This window comes from Aulonocara stuartgranti (assembly GCF_965226115.1).
Source record: "Aulonocara stuartgranti genome assembly, chromosome: 1".
In the NCBI taxonomy this organism is placed as follows: domain Eukaryota; kingdom Metazoa; phylum Chordata; class Actinopteri; order Cichliformes; family Cichlidae; genus Aulonocara; species Aulonocara stuartgranti.
In genome coordinates, this window is record NC_138939.1 from 22,702,579 (window position 1) to 22,722,789 (window position 20,211).

General features: G+C 39.6%; 1 protein-coding gene across 1 annotated transcript; it reads left to right on the top strand.

The window, feature by feature from the left end:
• The first annotated feature begins 4,329 nt into the window (after positions 1-4,329).
• gas2b (growth arrest-specific 2b) lies at positions 4,330-19,482 on the top strand. Its single transcript, XM_082541471.1, has 8 exons — positions 4,330-4,351; positions 8,173-8,442; positions 9,963-10,072; positions 10,621-10,762; positions 12,670-12,733; positions 13,147-13,711; positions 13,806-13,913; positions 18,837-19,482. The coding sequence occupies exons 2-8, from the start codon at positions 8,220-8,222 to the stop codon at positions 19,056-19,058; spliced, it is 1,434 nt and encodes a 477-aa protein (XP_082397597.1). The 5' UTR covers positions 4,330-4,351; positions 8,173-8,219; the 3' UTR covers positions 19,059-19,482.
• Positions 19,483-20,211: the final 729 nt, after the last annotated feature.

Consider the following 20,211-nt stretch of genomic DNA (forward strand, 5'->3'; position numbering starts at 1 on the left):
AAGTTTCATCTAATCTAATGTAATCTATAGGGCAGTACAGGGCTTTGTATCTACCACTCCACTGTGATATAACGAGCGGTCACAGTCACGTGGCTTTCCGTTGCCCTGGAGGTCCACCCATTTGTAGTTAGGGCAACAGAAGATGCCTGGGACAGTTCACCCATAACTTTAAACTTTTCCTGCTCATACATGCTTGGAACGATCTTGTCACACTGAAGTGGACACGCAACGAGATATCATAGCGTGGCTCATGCACGTTTATCACAGTTTAAACCCCTTGTTTTGCACAACGGAGTACGGCCTCCCGTCTGCAGCTAAACACCCCAGTAGCTTTTGTAATAGCTTTAGCCCGGTCGGATTGGGCAGCAAAGGGCTGCTTAAATGCCGCAAACTCCTCTGCTCCGCCACTTGGATCGCAAGCGCTGACCATAACTATCGCTTGACAGACCCACCACGCGCACCACACACATACTTTTTTTTTCTCTTTCAAATCTTCGGATCACGTGCGTGCCGAACCGTGGAGTGGGATCGGTTCGGATTTCGGATCAACCGTGATCCGTTGCACCACTAGTGACCACAGTGCACACGTCTAATGTTGCTCACAGTGGTTCAAGGGACCGCTCAGGGAGTTTGTGTGTTTGCTCAGACACATGAAAAATTAGAGGGAACATTGACCGTATGTATTTATATATAAACATATATAAATAAAACCACCGTTTTTTTACATTAGTAATTCCTTTTGTGCATAATTTTATATTGTTGTTGATAATAAATTAATTAAAGCAAGAAAACAACCTGAAGAGCCGGTTGAGGGCCGGTTAGGAGCTGAAAGAGCCGGCTCTTTTTAGTGAGCCGAGCCGAAAGAGCCGGTTCTCTAAAAAGAGCCCGAATTCCCATCACTACTCACCATGCTGATGGTATTTTATGGCTGTCAAATGCTATTGTATGGTTTTTGGTAAATTCAGCTAAAGAAATGGAAGGAAAGTATTTGTTTTTGCAACTGGCTTCTAGTAACAAAGTAAAATTGCTTCTTTGGTAATATTCTTGTTATGTGCACATATCACGAGAAAGTCTGGCTCCTTGGAAGAAAAATATAAAAAAAATGAAAGGTGGCTCAGACTTGTGCTGTACACATCTTTATTCATCTATTTCTGGGTTTTAATTTTTAAAAAAACCTAAGTCCTGTTGATATACAAACCATTCAAAAGTACAAAAGGTGGACATTGTGATACCATGATATCTGAATGAAAGCGTGAATTTATCAGCTAATGTTAGCTAACTTAGTTAGCAAGCTGCTTTCCTAACTAGGTGTAAGATGCAATGCAAAAACACACATATAAGCTAAGTAGTGCTATTTAATGACTAATAAAACACTACAATTTCACTTACCAAATCCAAAGCGTAAAGTTCTTGAATTGTGAAATTTTCTTAGTGCAAAAGAAGATGCAAATATGTCTACAGTGTTGGGAAGGTTACTTTTAAAGTGTATTCCACTACAGATTACAGAATACAAAATGGCCCAAAATGTAGTTTGTAACGTATTCCATCACGTTACTCAATGTGACTAACGTATTCTGATTACTTTGGATTACTTGATATATTGTCATGCTTTTTACAACTACATGAATGTACTATTGCTGTGTGATTTATTACTATTAATGAAGGCTAGTCGCTACCAATCTAACATTGTTAGCTGGCGTTAGTTGAGGTTAGTTCATAGACTGCAGACTGTTAGACTTGATAGATAGCATTAACAACCTGCTAGCTGCAAATAATCATGTGCAGTTCTGAAAGCAATACCAACTAGATTTTTAAATCTTAATATAAAATGAGTAAGATTAGGGTGGACATTAGATAAGGCTGCACTTTTTGCAGCAATCTCTTATATAAAACTATTTCTGTATCAGTAATGTTTTTTTTCTGTCTGCTTTCAGAAACTGCACATGATTATTTGTAGCTAGTAGGTTGTAATGTAGCCTTCATTAATAGTAATAAAACAAACAGCAATAGTTCATCGAAGATACTGTAGTGGCACACAACCCAGGTAGCTACCACAACTAAAACAAGGTAGTTGCAGTAGGCGAACTTTAGTTTTTAAAAAAGAACTTACTTCCAGATGTTTCTTTAGGTTGGAGGTGGAGTCTTTTGATGCTGAGAGCAGCTTGGTTGCTGGCAAACAGAGTTTACATTGCACATCAGATTTCACCCATCCCATTCTTCTTTAAATGTGAAGTGGTGTCAGAATTTCCAAGTAAGAAATGCATTCCTGCCCGTGCACTGCTGGCTCTGTTGTGCTGGCTCCGGGTCCATTGTGTAACTGACACCACCAATATTAACAGGATGCTTACATTAGCGCTTCTTATTCCGTGTTTTGTTTGGGTTTCCGGCAATGTGTGGAATTACCAAAATAGAGAAGGGATAGCCTAACATATGAAACAGGAAGAGACCACCCTGGAATCCATTTATTTCAACAAAGTAACTGTATTCTAATTATCACCTACTTAAGCGGTTACAATTACTCATATTTTGTATTTTAAATACGTAATGCCATTACTCCCCAACACTGTATGTCTTTAACATACAGTTTTGTTTTGTTTTTTTTGTTTGTTTTTTCTGCTCATTCTGTTGGTTTTTGTCTTTTGCCCTTCTCCCCCGTCCCTCTTCTCAGCTGTTTCTCTTTCCCTCTTTCTTTCTCCCCTTCTTTCCCCCAGTCAAGTCTGTCCCGTATTCAGTAAGTGAAAATAAAATAAACAACAAAAGGTGAATCAAATGGACCATTACGGCAAGGCTGGGACGGTCAATTTGGTAAAGTAAATCCGTTGGGCATCTTTCTTTGCCTTTAGACAACAATTCTGATGGCAAAAGAGCCAAACGGGACAGGCAAAGAAAAAACAACAAAAAAAACCAAACAAACAAAAAAAACAAAAAAACAAAGTAACTGTATTCTAATTATCACCTACTTAAGTGGTTACAGTTACTCATATTTTGTATTTTAAATACGTAATGCCGGTACATGTATTCCATTACTCCCCAACACTGTATGTCTTTAACAACAAACAGTTGATTGCTTGCAGAGTGATTGCATAGGCAAAAACTTTACCCTCATATGCCAGTCAGAGGTATTCTTTACGCCCCTTGGTATCACCTCCATGAAACTACTAAGATATTTTTATCTTATTAGTATCTAAGTATCATTGAGATTTTATGTTCCCTGGTTGCTCCATTGCTGCTAGTTGTGTTTGGATGCCTAATAAGAATAAATAATTTAATTAATTAATCTTTAATTAGTTAGCCAATGAACATACATGATCCTTTTCTGAAACACAGCATGACCAAAATTTACAAAATTACACATTTTTGTTGTGAATATGACCAAAAATGAGTGACTGAGTCCATAAAGTCAGCAGGAAAGTATTTTCTGAGATGAGAAGACTTATCCATGGACTTATGGAAGCCTTTTTGCAAACACAGGGGACATTAAAAACACTACAGATTCAAGTCACTTCCTCACATGGCTCCACATTTAACATACCTGGAAGATACATCCATATTTTATACTGTAGGGGTGCCTAAAACTAGGACAGCTAACCATTTAGCTAACTTGCATCAGACCAGTCATAAGCAAACGTAAGACTGTCCTCAAACTACAGAGCAGTCTGTAATCTCCACTCAAGACATTTTTTAAAATTCCTTAATTTCACTGATTGTTTTAAGCATCCATATCTGCAAGCACACATAATTAAAACTAATAGAGAAAACAAAACTCCAAACTCTGAGGCATTGAAAGAACCATCTAAATGTAGATGGCAACTTCATGATTCCTTACCCATAGTGTCATTTTTTAAAAAGTTTTTGTTATATTAAAACACTGCAAACAGTCATGCAAACTAGATTTTTTTTAAAGGATCTTTGTTTTAAACATTTTTAATATTCAGTAGCTATTCGACTGTAATTGTAAATGTGTTGCTATGGGAACCAAGTTTACTTTCTATTAACAGCAGGAGAAGGAGAAAAATGTAATTTAATTAAGATATCCTGTTTAAATATATTTATTTAAATATGGAGGGGGGAAAAAATCCCCGACAAAAACGAGGGAACAACAGATATGTATTTCCTTCTTTTCTCCCACGGTCTAACCTGTCTTCAGCGGTTGTAAGCTGACACCACAAACTTGCAGGCATTTAAAAGTGACGGCCCCCTTTACATACTTTAGTGTACTCACATGTGGTGGGCCTGAGGGCGCTGAACATCTGGTCGTGAGTGATGTGTGTACCAGACGAAAAACACGTAAGAAGAAGACTGTGAATAAGAGACATCTGTGGAAGAATCCTACAGTTACTGTGAGCGTTTTGTAAGTATATTTTATATTTATGTGGAATTATTATTATTATTATTATTGTTATTATTATTATTATCATTATTATTATTATCATAGCTGTGGTCATAACAATTTATTTCAAGAAATAGAAAATGGATCAAAATTTACTATTTCAGAGTTGCTTGTGTATTTTACAACAACTACCACTACATGTAGTTAACCATAACTAACCATAACTTACCTTTTTTCTGTCAGAAGAAAACGTGTCTTTAAATGTCAGCTTTGGAAACTTATTTTCACATAAGCACTCACAGAAGTTACTAAATGAAGAAACTGTTCTGAGGAGCTCATTGTTTGAACCAGTGGAAGATTGAAAAATGTATATCTTGGTACCAGAATTTGATTTGATAGGGTTTTACTGGAGCAAGAGCGTGTTTTATCGAAGGAGCATAAAGAGGTGCAGCAGGCGATAGACCTTCTCATCCTGTGTTGATATGGAGTTTATTTAGTCTAGAAGCAACGTAGGGTAGGTCGTGGAGTGAGAGCTGAAGCCTCTTCTTCATTCAGTAGTTTTACATTACCTCTTCTACTTTCCAACAAGTCAAATGAGACGGACTCAAAACTGATGGAGTAAGATGCTGCCAGCAGCGCTACTGCCGTCCAATATTTTATTGATAGTAATTTCAAATAGTTGCCACACAGAAAGCATCAGATTTTGTTGGAAGCTGAAGAAATGATTTCTACTTGTTTTAACCCCAAAGTAAACACCAAAGCTGTGCCTGCCATGTAGGAAAGGAATGTAGTTGTTTACCAGATGCTGCCAGGCTTTGATTTCATTTAATAGCAGAGCTGAGCCGAGGGTTGCAAGAATCCCATTCATAAATAACATCTTGTCTTACTTAGACACATTTAAATGAATGCTTTGGCTCAGGTCCGTAATAATTCAGGTAGTCAGGTGTGTAACTTTGCTAGTTTTCCTCTAATAGCTCATTTAGAAGTGAAGATTTAGGCTTTTATTTTGAAAACACATTAAAGGGTGTGAGATAACAGTGAAGCACATCTCTCTTTGGAAGCATTAAAGTTTGGGCAAAGTAAACAAGGTGTAAATCAGAGCTGCATGCATGGACCTGTGTGTTTGTTTATTCGGCATTGATGTGTGTGTCTTACAGCCTTTACACGCAGCTCTGCAGGAATATAAAGGCTGCTAGTGTCTGAGAGCTGGGCCAGTGGTTGACCTCTGCCTTCCCTTCCCAGCAGAGCTCTCCTGTAGCAGAGGTGTGAATATTGCACCTGGATGTTTTCTTAGAGACAGAGGCTCCCGTCTGTCAATCTGTAATCCAGCATCAGACTAGGCAGCCTGTGCCCTCCACATATAGCTTGCCTCCGTCCCACATCTGCATGAAATGTTTAAAAATGATATTTTACACTGTGTCTAGTCAGAGTGGTATTTTTACAATTTTCCCACATTCATCTCACACAACCCAAGGCCAGAATTCAGTGCAGCTTTGCCTGACATCTTTTGTGAACATGCTACAAAGAGGTTTGCTGCCAAGAGAAGTCAGCTTTACAGCAAACTACACCTGAACTTGTAGTGCTTATCTGCAACGAGGAGCTACATGTACTTTGATAGATAAAACACAGGTGGTATCAAAAAGCCAGCTGCGATCCTGCTGATCTGGGTCCCTAACATCTATCTTCAGGTGTGCATTTACTTCACTATTCTACTAAAGGTAATAAATATTGGGAGTGGGATTTCCCAGAAACAGGATTTTTATCAGTTATGTTAGAAGCACAGCTCAAAGGACGCCAATATCATTTTGTTTTTGTCTGGTGTGAAACAAGAGTAAAATATTATTATTATTATTATTATTAAAAATCTGGCACGTTGTCTAAGCAACACACCAATTTCCCTTGTTGGATGGCTACCACAGCATTTATGAGGGTCTCAGGATCACATACTGTATATAATAGATTGACATGGCCAATGTGACGTTACCTACCTACTAGTTGACTGGTTTTGAACTCTGCATTTTGAAGCTTCAATAGTACTGAAGCATAAATGTGTGAACAAGCGGATGGTTTGGTAAATTCTTAAAATGCCAGCAATCTTTGTCATCAAGCTCAAACCATTTAGGTGCAACACACAGAAATACATATTTGTCTAATATTGGCAGATAGCTGAATAATAAAATCCTAGCTTCAGTCATCATAAGCATGAGTACAAACTTCTTGAATGGGCTGCAACACACAGCAGGCATATTTGTAAGGTAACAATGGGAACCAATCTCTCATTTGGCTCCTGTGTGACTGGTTTTAGTGGAAGTGAAAACTAGCAGACAGCAATCAACTACAGCTCTAGGTAAAGTCTTGATGGTTGAGTCAGTCAAAATCACCTGCCCTACACTGGTTATGAAGAGCCACCGGGAGCAAAAAAAATTTTTTGTCAGGCTTTTAATCCTGTAAAACTGTCTACCTTTAATATACAGGCCTACTGTTAGCCTCAGATGGCCACCACATGAGCAGCAGTTTTTGGTATTTCGGCGTTGGCTTAATTTTGTTGCTGCTGTGTCGTGACTTGTAGACTACGCTCAGAGAACGCACACATAAGCATCAATGAGGCTTGTTTCCTGGTGCAGCTGAGGTTGCTGTAGGAATGTGTAGTAAAAAAGATTAAACTTGTCTCTGCTTTTAATTAATGGCAATATATCAGGTTCTGCATTGGGTCAAAGAACTACAAGAAGCATATCCTTATTCCAACTGTAATATTTCCACCCTCTGTGAAGTGTTTTGCCATTTGACAAGCCTTAAAATTAATTGATTTTTTTGCCTATGCTGGACTGCTCAGATCTTATTTTACATCTCACCGGTAGCTTAGAAAAACACCCCCAACATCCAGAATGTTTTCTTGCCTTGTTACTTTATAGTAACACATTAAAGTCAGTCAACTGGCTCGAAGTAATCATATCTCTACTATATATCAGTCAGCACACCCACTGACCCACTGTACATGTTGTCATCTTAATTCTAGCTGATTAGAGAGAGCAAGCCTTTGCATGGTGCTGAGCTTTACGATCGTGACTGCTCTGGGAACAGGACAAATGAGCCATGCAGCAGCACCAGGAGACTGGCTCGGGGCTGTGGCTGTACATCTTATTAAACACAAGCTGCCTGCAGTCAGTTTAATCCCTTTGATTAATGATTGTGTGGATTGTTTGGTTGTGAAAACAGGGTTTGCACATGAAAACCAGTGCTGCAGCTTTGGGAGAAGGTTTCAACATGTTTTGTTGTTTTTGTACATTCACTTTAAAGGACTTACAAATATTACCCTTGAAAAACCATTATATTTTAAATTATGTATTTGGCTTTAGATGTATTATAATCTAATTAGATGTAGATGCACCTTTACAACATTTAGCATATAGGTATATGAGTTATTTTAACTGCTATTCATAGTTTGAATATGTCTGATCTATTTTAACTTTCTTCATGGGTAACAGATATAAAATTAAGGCCCACAGTTATAGGAGGGATAGTGTACATATAGGACAAAGGATGGTGAATATGACAGGAGGGAAAGAGAAAGAATAAGATTCATTGATGTAGTGAAGGAGGACATGCAGAGGGTTGGTGTGACAGAAGAGGAGTGAGATGGAACTCATCCGTAAAGGGAGCAGAGGAAGTCAGGAGGTCAGCTGTGTGAATGTCATACCCTAATTTGAGACAACACTACTCTGCACATTACTGATGAAGAGCAGGTGTGCTTGAAATTACTTACTATTGAGATGCAATAAATGAATAAAAATTGGAGGACCGGAGTCATGTGCGGTCTTAAATGGTCTTCTTTTTAAATCCAGTTTCTCTGGACTAGTGGGATTCATCAAAGATCATTTGGTGCTGAAACATGGACAGTGAAGTTGGAGCAACGAAAGCCACTCTTGGCAGTCCCATCACCCCGAGGCAGTTGACTGGATTGGGGATGAATGGCTGTCTCTCACTAAGGTACAGACACTCTGGACCAGGCCTGGCCTGTCCCCAGGAGTACCACCAGTGGCTCCCCTACCGCCATGACTCCAGCCTTCTGCCCATGAAAGAAGACCTGGCCTTCTGGCTCAACACCATGATGGGTGAGACAACTTTTTATTTTGTAATAAACTGTATTGAATAATACTGTTTTTCGCCAATGATGATCAGATCTTGCGGACCTTAGAGGCCTACTAGGTTTTTATCCATTAAACACCTAAGTTATATATTTAGGCCCAAAGCTATTAAACAATTTCTAAACAATAACCAATACTTTTTATTCTGTATTTGATTGGAAGCCAAAACAAGTAGCTGAGGATTAGAGTAATATGCTCGTTTTCCCTGTTTCTTGCAGCAGAATTCTTAACTAACTGTAATAAAAAGCATTGCAAAAAAATATTGCAGTATTGCACTGCAGTACTCAACTGGATGATCCATAGATAACCTTTAGATTTTGCTGGGACTCAGTCTAGCTATAATACTATACTTTCAAAACAAAACATGGATTTTTTTTCTAATCCACACAGTCACACGCCCAATAAATGTTAAATGCAAGTTGCGCCTCAATCAGCCATCAACAAGCTTCTGGCTTAATTCTGGTTCAATATTTGATATTTGGTCGATATTACACAAATTTTCAATAAGACTGAGGTCTATTGATTTGAGGTGAAGTTGAAGAATTTGGAAGTCATCCTCCAGTCCTTGACAGCTGGTACAGTGTTCCAGAAGGTATTTGGCTTATCCAAATGTCAGACAAGCTTCAGTTCTGAGCAGATGCTTCTTTCTTGGTCTTTGCTCTCTTAGTCCATTTCAGTGTAAAACTTGCTTCACTGTGGAAAATAATTCTGGTGTTCCTGCAGTTCCCAGTTCATTGCAGGGTTGAACCTTGGTGTTCCTGAACATCCAAACCAATTTCCTTTCATCTGAAAGTGACAGTTTTGGCAGAGTGGTGACACATCTGAATAAATTTTACTTAAATGCATTGAAATGCAGTAGTTTAGAAATGTCTCCAAGAGACCTTCCTATTATGTGTAAATCCATAATCCTTTTAGCTCTTCGCTGAGTTTCTTGGACTTTCCAATTGCTCTGAGTCAATCCAATAAGTGCTGTCAAACAAATCCTTTTATGCTGACAACAAGAAACTGACGGTTGTAGTCAATCATGATAGCAAGGTGTTACTAGATCTTTGTGTTGCCAACTTAAAAGAAATGTGTGGATTAGAGAAAACTCAATCTGAATTCAAAGTATTAAAAGATATTATTAACACTATTTACAATGTGTGAATATATGAGTCATTATGTTTGGAATCAAACATAATGACTGAAAAAAATTGATGTAATCATGTCATTATTATTTCAAACTTTGGTTCACCCATGTTCACTTTCACTCAGCTACAGTATAATCCAGAATTACTGATTTCATATTGGATTATTCTGAGTGCATCTGATTGTTAAAGAATCCTTCTTATGAAAGCAAATGGATAAGATCCTCTTGGAAAAACCAATAGAGGAACATATTTGATCGACTTCTAAGATCTTTTTTTGAGTAAAGCAAAATGCAAAAAGCAAACAATCCTGAGTTACAGTTGTGACATTTCTGTGTGTCATGTGTGAATTCTGCCCAGGAGTGGACCTCACAGCAGATAATCTGATGGAGAGTTTGGATAATGGCGTTCTGCTCTGTGAGCTGGCTCAGCTGCTGCAGGACAAGATGATACACAACAACAATGGCAAGGTGATGTGACAACACAAAGTAATGTGCACAATTATTTGCACACCAAACGGAAAAGAAGATAAGGCTAATGTAAAAACACGTAATGTGAGTCATTTTAATAACAACAAAATAAAAACAAAACAAATGAAATCTAACTTAAGAACAGTCAGAGTTCAGGTAGAAACTAGGTCAGGTCCGACGTTGGCAGTGATAATGTCTGGCATTTCATTCAGTGCTTGTCTATGTCTTTTATGTCTATTCATGTTTTCTTTCAGTAAGCCTCTCCTTACTACAGTCGTGTTTTGTAAAGATCTTACCCCTGATATGCCCTCCTTGCACACCAAATGCTGGCATAATGCAATTGGAGAGGAAGTTGTCTCTTCCACTCAGTGTGTTTATGCTCAAACTCACTAAAGAAGGCTTTTCTATTGTTGATCATTGGACAGGATCCATTGTGTACCCTGAAACACTGATCCGGGATAAAGCCAGTCAGTGTGCTTCTTAGAAATGAGAGCTTATGTTTCCACTGCTTCTCTGTGAATGTGCTTGTTGAAAACAATCAATCACAGGTCTTCACAAGAAGAGTGATCCACTGGCGAGCTGATGCAACTTCTGGATCATTTTTCGCCAGGGACAACACAGCCAACTTCCTCTACTGGTGTCGAAAGATTGGTGTTGATGAGGCTTACCTTTTCGAGTCTGAGGATTTGGGTGAGTTAAGACCTAATGAAGCAGAGAAATTCAGACCTTTGTTTCTTTTAACAATACAAGGCTCAAGTGAATCATGCCTCACAGCACTTACAGCACATTACTGATTAACATGAACATGTTGTATCTCAGCATGGTGCGCAGTGTGTCCTTAAAGAAACTGGACAATTGGAGAACAAAAGAAGAAGCGGTAGGCCTAAAAAAACAAAACTGTACAGCAGATGAACAGTATCTGAAAGTCATGTCCTGACCTTGATCTGACACAGGACCTAAGAGATACATCTGGACCTTTAGTTCCATCTACTGTTCACTGAAGTCATTCTTAAGAAAGGGAAACAGAAGGAAAAGGCTGATGCATGCCAAATTACACAAGAACGGGACTGAAAATCAAGTATAACAGGTCCTACGGAATAACAAATCCAAATTTGAAATATTTAGCATTTGAGAGAGAGTTACGACACTGAGACATGATGGAGGCCCAGTGATACTTTGAGGCTTCATTTTAGCCAGCCATGTCAGAGATCTTGTCAAAATTGATAGAATTATAACCACAAAAAAGTCAAATCATCCATCCACTATGCACTGAAAAGGTGTCTGACTGGCAATGGCTTCATTTTTCGGTAGTGATCCAAAACACACTGCCAGTGCAGTAAAAGCATACCTCAATACAGGTGCACACAGTGGAACACTGTCAGCCATGGACTGGCCTCCTCAGAGCCCAGACGTCAACATTATTGAAGCAGCGTTTGATCAGCTTGACAGAGAACTGAACAAAAAGCTTCTATCATCCAAAGAAGAGCTTTGAATTTCCTTCAAGAAGCCAGGAGAACTATTCATGAAGACGACCTAAAGAAATTACAAAAAAGCTTGCTTGAGAGAGTTCAGGCTGTATTGAAGTGGTCATACCAAATATTGACTTTCAAACAAGTCCAAATCCTTTTTTGCCCTTATATACTGTGTTGCCGTGTATGTTTTCCCATGATAGGTGACTATAAACATTTGCACTATACTATAGTAACAGTTGCAAAACTACTACCAATTGTTTCAAATAAAACATTAACAGTCCAGTGAGTCGGTGATACAATGTTTGTGACTCAGAAAAAGTGAAGTATACATATCTCACATCTCACCCCAGTCAAGTCCAATTGAAGTACCGGTTTTAATCAAGTTAAATGCAGTAAGTAAGTCTAAGAAAGAACATTTTGCACTTCTTAGATGGGCATGTCTCTGCAAGGTGGCAGATGCGTAGGAATGATAATGTACAGGCTAATCCCCACCAGCAACAATGAGTCTCCCCTGCAGGCAAAGTTACCCACTTCACTTGATTAATTGAAGGAAGTGGGAAAATACAGTTACCACAATTTGACAGACTTAAGTTTACTTCATCAGTGACACAAAGGGGGGATGATATAAACTTCTTTCTTTTGTCAAAACAGATGAGTCAATAGAAACGCAGCTGTTTGCTGATTGTATAACTTTTTTTTTTTTGCCATAAGTGAATGCTGTGGCTAATGTGATGTCTTTGGACTCAAACGTTTGTCATCTTGACAAATAACAAATTAATAATAATGTTTTCTGACACAAACTGAGTTATTTTTATTTCATAAACCATAATGGACTGAAGTGGCTTACTTGTTGATGACTTCATGCCTTCATGCCATCAGCAGCACATCCAGGGCCCTGAGGAATTCCTGGTTCAAAGAGAGAGATGCACAATAGAGACAGAATACCTCCTGAAACATATCCTCTATGTTCAGGCTGCAGGCCCCGCTTTTTTTTTTCTTTTTTCTTTTTTTTTACAAAAACAGAAGCTTATCTCTGGAAAGATCTTTCCTTTCAGATAAGTGACCTTTTTTTATTTGTACCCCTGTATCCTCTTTGTCTGTACGTCACGCATGTGCTGCCTGAAGTCCTCCACAAGCAGCCTCGGGAGGTGTGCCTGTGCCTGATGGAGCTGGGACGGATTGCAGCCAGGTAACTAGGAATAACCAACTGTCCATCCACAGAGCAGCTCCAAAAATAAAACTGTGATTGCATTACACTTAAATGAAATGTATTCTTTTTATATCATTGTTTTCATTCTACTGCCAATAGCTGCATGTTTTCCTGTTTAATTTTCTTTTCTATATTTAATTTTCTTGTCATCTCATTTTCTGTTTATCCTTCATGATGATTTTCACTGCTATAGCAACTCATTCATTACTTTTCACCTCTTAAGTTTTCATTTCTAGCTGCATTAGGTGCTCACTTTAAAAAAAAAAACTAAGTGATAACTGCTGAAGTATCTCCAAGAGTTTAAGCACCTTGATGTGAAAATCACTATGTTCTCTCTCCTGTGTTGATTTGTTTGTGCAAATGCAATTTTTTTTGTTAAATTTCACTTTCAGGTACGGCGTGGAGCCACCGGGGTTGGTTAAGTTGGAGAGCGAGATGCAGAGGGAGGAGGCAGGGAGCTTATCTCCATCATCCCCTATTTTCATTTTTCCTCCTCTCTCATTGTATTCACCATCCCAGCCATCCCTACCACCTGCCCCTTCTCCCCCTCTCCCTGCACCCGCTCCCCTCACTCCAAGGGCAACCAGTCCATCTGAACCCCTCGCTGCTTCGCTTGCCTCTGATCTTCCATCAGCCACAACAAACCCAGTAACTATGTTTTCATCCCCTCCTCAGTCCCCCCTCTCATCCTGTACTCCTTATACAACCACAGTCTCGACACAAACACCTTTGTTCCCTTCATCCTGCACCACTAACACATCTGCCTCAACTCCGCTGTCAGCGCCTTCACCAGGCCAAACCCTGGAATCCACCACCAAAGTCTGCCTTACCGCAATAAACGCCCGCCGTGCGACAGCTACACCTCCCACTAATTCCCCACCTGCAGCCTTGACTCCTCGCTCATCAAACAGGTCAACCATCAGGAGGAGCTCCTGCACCAGCATTTTGGATGACTTTGTGCGTATTTTGTTTCCAGTGAAATTAATCTCAGTGGTACACTGTTTAAAATACACTCTTTTTGAGTTTGTTTTCTCTGTGGAATCTGTAATAGGTAAGAAACATTATTGAAAATCCACCCTGCAGTTGTCCCATCACCTTCCTGGTTGAGAAACAACCAAAGGGCTGTTACCGTGTTGGGGACAAAGTTCTTTATATACGAGTAAGTATGTTTCCGTTATCCCTTTCTCCTAAAAATTACTTGTATTTTGCAGTAACTTTGAGATCCTCCATACAACTCTTTAGATAATTTAGCCAACATAATAGAAGCAGTAAATACACTCTCTGACCCTTTGTTATGTACACTTTGCCAGTACTGAGTTGGACCCCCTTTAGCCTCCACAGTTATATTAATTATTCATGATATAGATTTAACAAGGTGCTGGAAACATTCCTGAAAAATTGTGGTCCAAATTGACGCGATAGCTTCATGCAGTTGCTGCAGATTTATCAGATCCATGATATGAATCTCCTGTTCCACGACATCTCAATGGATTGAGATCCAGTGGCTATGGAGGCCATTTGAGGACAGTGGTTTTTGGTGACCTTGTGCAAAATATAGCCGCAATTTCCTGTTCTTGGCTGACCACATAGCAGTGCCGTGGTACCCTATGTAGTTCCACTTCTGTACCTCATCTGCTTCAAGGTTCATTGTGTTGCTTGTTCAGAGATGTTCTTCTGCATACCTTGGTTGTAACAAGTGGCTGTTTGAGTTACTGCTGCATTCCTTTCAGGTCAAAGTCTGGTCATTCTCCTCTGACCTCTAACATTAACAAGACTTCTCTGACTTTCACCCAGAGAACTGCTGGTCTCTGAATATTTTGTCTTCTCTGTAAAGATTGTGTGGGAAAATTCTAGTAAATCAACAGTTCCTGAAACACCCAGAGCACCCAGTCTAGCACCAACAACAACACCACCTTCAAAATCACTTAAATCACCTTTCTATCTCATTCTGCTGCTCAGTGTGAACTCAGTAGGCTGTCTTGACCAAGTCTACATTCCTAAATACACTGAGTTTCTGCCATTTGATTGGCTGATATGTATTAGTGAGCAGGTGAATAGCTGGACCTAATAAAGTGGCTGGTAAGGGTATAAAAACATAATAAACAAATAAGTAGTATGTAAATATATATTTTTAATAGAAGTTCGGTTTACATTGCATTAGTTTGATGACAATGCTTTTAACTTGTTGTTTTTTTAAATAAAATATTAAAGTATGTTTGCTAATAGGACAGGAGGCTTTGTGATACCAAAAGACAAATAATAAACCACACCTAATGGGAGCATTTGTCACAGATAACACATAATCACATATGAGGTGTGAACGTTTAATCAAGAGTTGAGTCAGCAACAAGTGCAATGTGTCAGAGGGACTGATTTGCATCACTTGGGATGGAGACCCTGATGTCTTTCAGCCTCCCTGAAACATCCTCCATCTGTATGCATGTGTTATGAAGGCTCAAGGATGGGGAGGCAGGGTTGCTTGGCAACCAGTGGTCAGGATACGAATGGGCTCACAATGATTGTATTCAGTACATAGACCTTCAGTGAAGAGTTCAAACCTGGAAGAAAAATAAACATGTTTCTTTCAGGGTGATTCTGCAAAGATATGACCCTGGTGCGCATTTTAAATGGCAGCCCACTCGGGAGTGCATGTATGTGGGTACGGTTTTGAATACAAAGATGTACTTCAGTGTCTTTCATACATCCCTCCATCTATAAAAACTGAAAATGTGACCTTGATGCTTGCTGTATGTTCTGAGTACACGATATATCATTTTAACATAAAAATAATCACTGGGAATCTAAAAGGTGAGATCTTGATAAGGTTTCTCACAGGTTGGATCACAGTGTTTGTTCAGGAGATGAAATTTATTAGATGCATAAGTTCTGTTGCAACAGCTACATTATGACATTAGTGTCAGAATGCATATTTCTTACTTCCTATTTAGAGAATCATATCTGTCATATCATAACAGATATAACATATGTTGGAACACCACTTCTTAGAAACCTGAGGAAGTACAGATGCATGATAGCCAAATCATGGGCTGGCTAAATGCATATGCATAAGCAAGATTAAAGCTTTTCTATGCTATCAAAACTGCCTTGTGTGCTCACATTCTTTATGCAGTCTTTCAGATATAACGTCTGTCCTTGAACCTGCATCACGTCTTCATCCCTAATTATTAGTTTGTAGATAAATTGCACTGCTTCCTTTTTTCCCGGTTGCTGAAAAGCAGACAAACATGAGCTGTTTGAATAGAGTGATCAGTAAGCCATCCATTACCTTGAAACCCACAGCTGCCTACACGTGAGTGGGGAAACACACCATAAACCTCCATTTCCATATACCGTGATAACCCCCGTGTCGCTCCTAGGGGAGTGTACCCTTCAGTGTGTACAGACCTTTTTAAAGAGCAGATACTATTGATTACAAAGACAAAGTCATTAGCGATGGGTTTAATCAGACAGCTTGTTAATGAGCGGCTGAGCATGACCGCCCCTCCTCACGTGTAAACTTTCTACCCCGCCTCTCTCTCCCCTTCTCTCTCTATTCCCTTTGGACTCTATTCAATCACGCTGGCCCTGGAGTGCTTTGCTATTCTTTGGTGTTAAAAAAGAGGAAGGCTTCTCTTTCTTCTCTCTGCCCAATTAGGCTCTCGTTCAGCTTTGTAGCAGAGACCCCGTCTGGCTGTGCTGATGGAAGGAAAAGAGATTTATAGCACCTCACAATATTAAGACACATCATGCTAATATAGTGATGAACCTAAAAAGCACTCTTTTTTTTCATGATCACATATAGCTGATTAAAATCGTTTTCATAGAAACACTTCTTCATCTTCCTTTCTCAAGTGCTCTCGAGAAAGACGTTGACTCAACAGAAGCCATGTGGTCTTTGTTCTATAGCCGACCTTTGACATAACAGTGGAACGTGAAGAAATGATGAACAAGGAATGTGTGAAATATTTATGAAACCTGTACTCGGACCAAATCTACTGCCTTTGTTGTCATCGTTTTACCTGTTAGTAAGCTCAGATTTAGTAAACATTACAATGTAGCTGAGGCTTATGTGAGCGACGTTAGCTTTGTAGAGGTAAATTTAAGATTATGCAAATCTTCATCACCACAACTGTCCTCCAAATCATGAACGTGTGTCCAATCTGATGAACATCTTTACTGTAGTGGATTTGGGGATAACTAAAGTCACTAAGCTTTATCTTCTGGCGAATGAGGAGTTATTTTTAGCAAGATATCTCAATTTGACCTTTTAGTGCCATTCAGAATCTGCAATGGTCTAATCAATGTGCTGTCTTATAGGGTTTCTGTTATACTGTCTGCACCTAGACATACACCCTGTATTCAATAAGGAGGTCTCGCTGATGTGAGATCTCTAGTAAAGGGGAAACCGAGTACAACAGGCGAAACAGATTAATGGCATTAGAACCGGTATGGCTCATCAATTTGTGTGTTTGCTGTCAAATTTAAGAACTGAGCGCGCTCACAGCATCAAAATCAGCGCTTGTGGCTAAAGCCTGCCTCCTACTGGCATGTGTATAGAGGACTCCTTTTCCCTGAGTACACTAATGCATCTTTCAGGAGGAGAGGGGGAGAGAGGGAATCGATGGAGGACACAAGGGAATCCAGACGTTAGTTTATGGGCTGCAGACATAGCAGGGAGGGGGAGGAGGGCGGGGGTTACAGAGACAGAAATAAAGGAGCCTGAAATAACAAAGAGGGCTTTGGTAGATCATCTCCTTCAGAAAGATGCTGACTTGTTTCATTTTTTGTATTTTCTTCTTAGATGATTAAGTTGGTCTCTTATTTGACAACATTAGTCCATGTTTGAAAAATTACACCCAGAAAATAGTAGACTGCAGAAGCTATTTATAGTCTACATCAAATAACAAATCTAAGTTTATCTTTCACTTTATTTAATACGTTTAAGCTTAGACAGTCCATTGTTAAGAATCTGGACTGAAACACGAGGTTTGCCAGTGACAGTAAATGAAGACAAAGAAAAAAACAACTGTGTTTAGACAGGTTTTTTTTTTAATTTGTATTGTGACTGATGTTTTGAGAATGATAACCAGTCACACTGATATTTCCTGGAAGTGTGACAGGAGAGTGGTTTATTCAGGATGTCAGACTTGACCCCTGTCAACCTCAACAGTTTAATCTGCAGGATAACAGCTGAGACGCACCACGTCTGGAGTTTCCTCTAAAGCCGCCCGTGTCTCCCGCCTGCGTGTGTGCGTGTGTCTGTGCTTGTACCATTGATTTCTTTTTCATCCCATACACGTGACACACACACACTTCCATACATAAAGCGAGGAGATGTGCTTGTATTATCGCATTCTTAATGGCCCTGTAATGAAGGCTTTATTGCTGATAAGGCAGGGGGTGGGTGGGGGGGTTGCTGGCGCTGACAGAACAACGGATGGCTTTGCAGGGCCTCTTGGGAATGTTAATGTCTGCTGGGAGTTGAGGGACTGAGCTGAACTCATCTCAATTTCTCCTTCCATTGCTTTTTTTTCTTCAAGGCTCTATATTGTGGCATTAGTTGCCATGGCAGCAGTTGGTTTTCAGCTGTAAGGACGGCTGTCTGTGTACGATTTGTTGATTCAGACACGACTGACCTCACTGTAACTACTGTTAACAGACAGACTGGTAATGCTGCAATTATTATCATTTAAAATAGTTCTGCTAGGTGGCTTGTGCTTCAGATCTGTGCGGGTGCGCCATTGTGCGTCACGGTGTGTGTGTGTGTGTGTGTGTGTGTGTGTGTGTGTGTGTGTGTGTGTGTGTGTGTGTGCGTGCTCAGCTGGTTCCACGAGGAGCTGTTTCATTTGGCTTAATGAGATTTTGACAAAGCTTTCCAAGACATCATTTGCCTTTCATAGCCAGTGCTACACACACTCACGTGTATGTGATTATGTGTGTGTGTGTGTGTGTGTGTGTGTGTGTGTGTGTGAAGCACTGCTTAACATATATTTGAGAGTTCAAAAACATCCTGGAAATGCATCAGCCAGAAACTATATGGAAAGTTTATTACCCAGCATTCCCTCCCATGTCACCTTTGCAGATGCTGAATGAGCGTCACGTGATGGTACGAGTGGGTGGAGGATGGGAGACCTTTATGAGTTACCTGAAGAAACATGACCCCTGCAGAGGAGGAGAAGGAGGAGCAGTGCTGGCAGGTAAATCTGAGGTCAGGCTCTGTAAGGACAAACCAAAGCCACCCAACTTGAACATCTCACCTGACAGTTACATGGTGGTCGGAGCCCATTATCGTGGCAAGAAGTAACTGCCTCCGGCTTCAGGTGGCAGCGGGAACTCTCACCTAATCAGAGCAAAGTGTTCAAGGTCAGTGATTCAACACAGCTGACGTCCATTTTACCTCAAGTTAAAATACAATCCAACCTTTTCTCCTTATACACAGATGTGACTGTTCTTATAGCTGTGTGAAGTACGCAACTGACTGTGATTACAAGCTTACTTAACTCTGCGTATGCCACAGTGCGTTAGGAGGCAAATAAATGGCAACAATTTTATCAATTCACTCGCTTTCACCGCTTCCTGCTGCTGCAATTTGTGCTTCAGCAGCTTTATTTTGAGCTGTAAGAAATTGCAGCGCAGATATTTTTGTCAGCGCACCATCTTTTGGATGTACATCATTACTTCCATATATACTTCATTGTGAAACACTCTTTCAGGAAAAGGTTTTTTTTGGTACTCTGCAATAATGTGTCTGGTGTAAAGTCATGTTTAGATTTGTGCAGTTTCTCAAGCTCACAATGTGTTTATGTTTGTTTGAACTTTTTTTATTTTAGACATCCACATTCCTTAATCATCTGTGTATTTGAGTTTCATTGGATGTTTGCCTGTAATTAAACCTTTTTTCTAAAAAATATGTTTTTAAAATAATTGTAACTTTTAAAAAAAATATAGACTTGATTGCTATTGCAAGAACTAAATAAAAGATTTCTTAATGCTGCTTCATATTTACTTACTTCTCACGTTATTTGTATGTTTTGGGCCTTTTAACACAGATTTACTCATCCAAGTCTCTTTTAAAAAAAAAAAAAAAAGCAAAAAGCAAAGACACAAAATGTTAAGTTCTCCCTCTAGGTGGCACCATGTCCTCAGTGACAAAAGGCCAACTGCCGCCGTGGTGATTAGTTGGGGAAGTAATGTGTCAACACTGGCGCTATGATGGTGTCCTACCTTCCTGGACATTCATCTCTTAGCTGGACCGTCTGTTTTCAGTTCAGCTCCAGAAAGCACCTCTACCCTACAGATTTAACAGTACAAAACATCTTGCTGCCTCAGACAGACGAGGATCGTCACATATTAAAACTTTCAAGATAAAGGTGCTTTTTTTGTCTTGTTTTTTTTTTAAAACAGAGTGATTCACATATAGCTCTGCAACTTTGGAGGGCAGAACTGCAGAGTCCCGG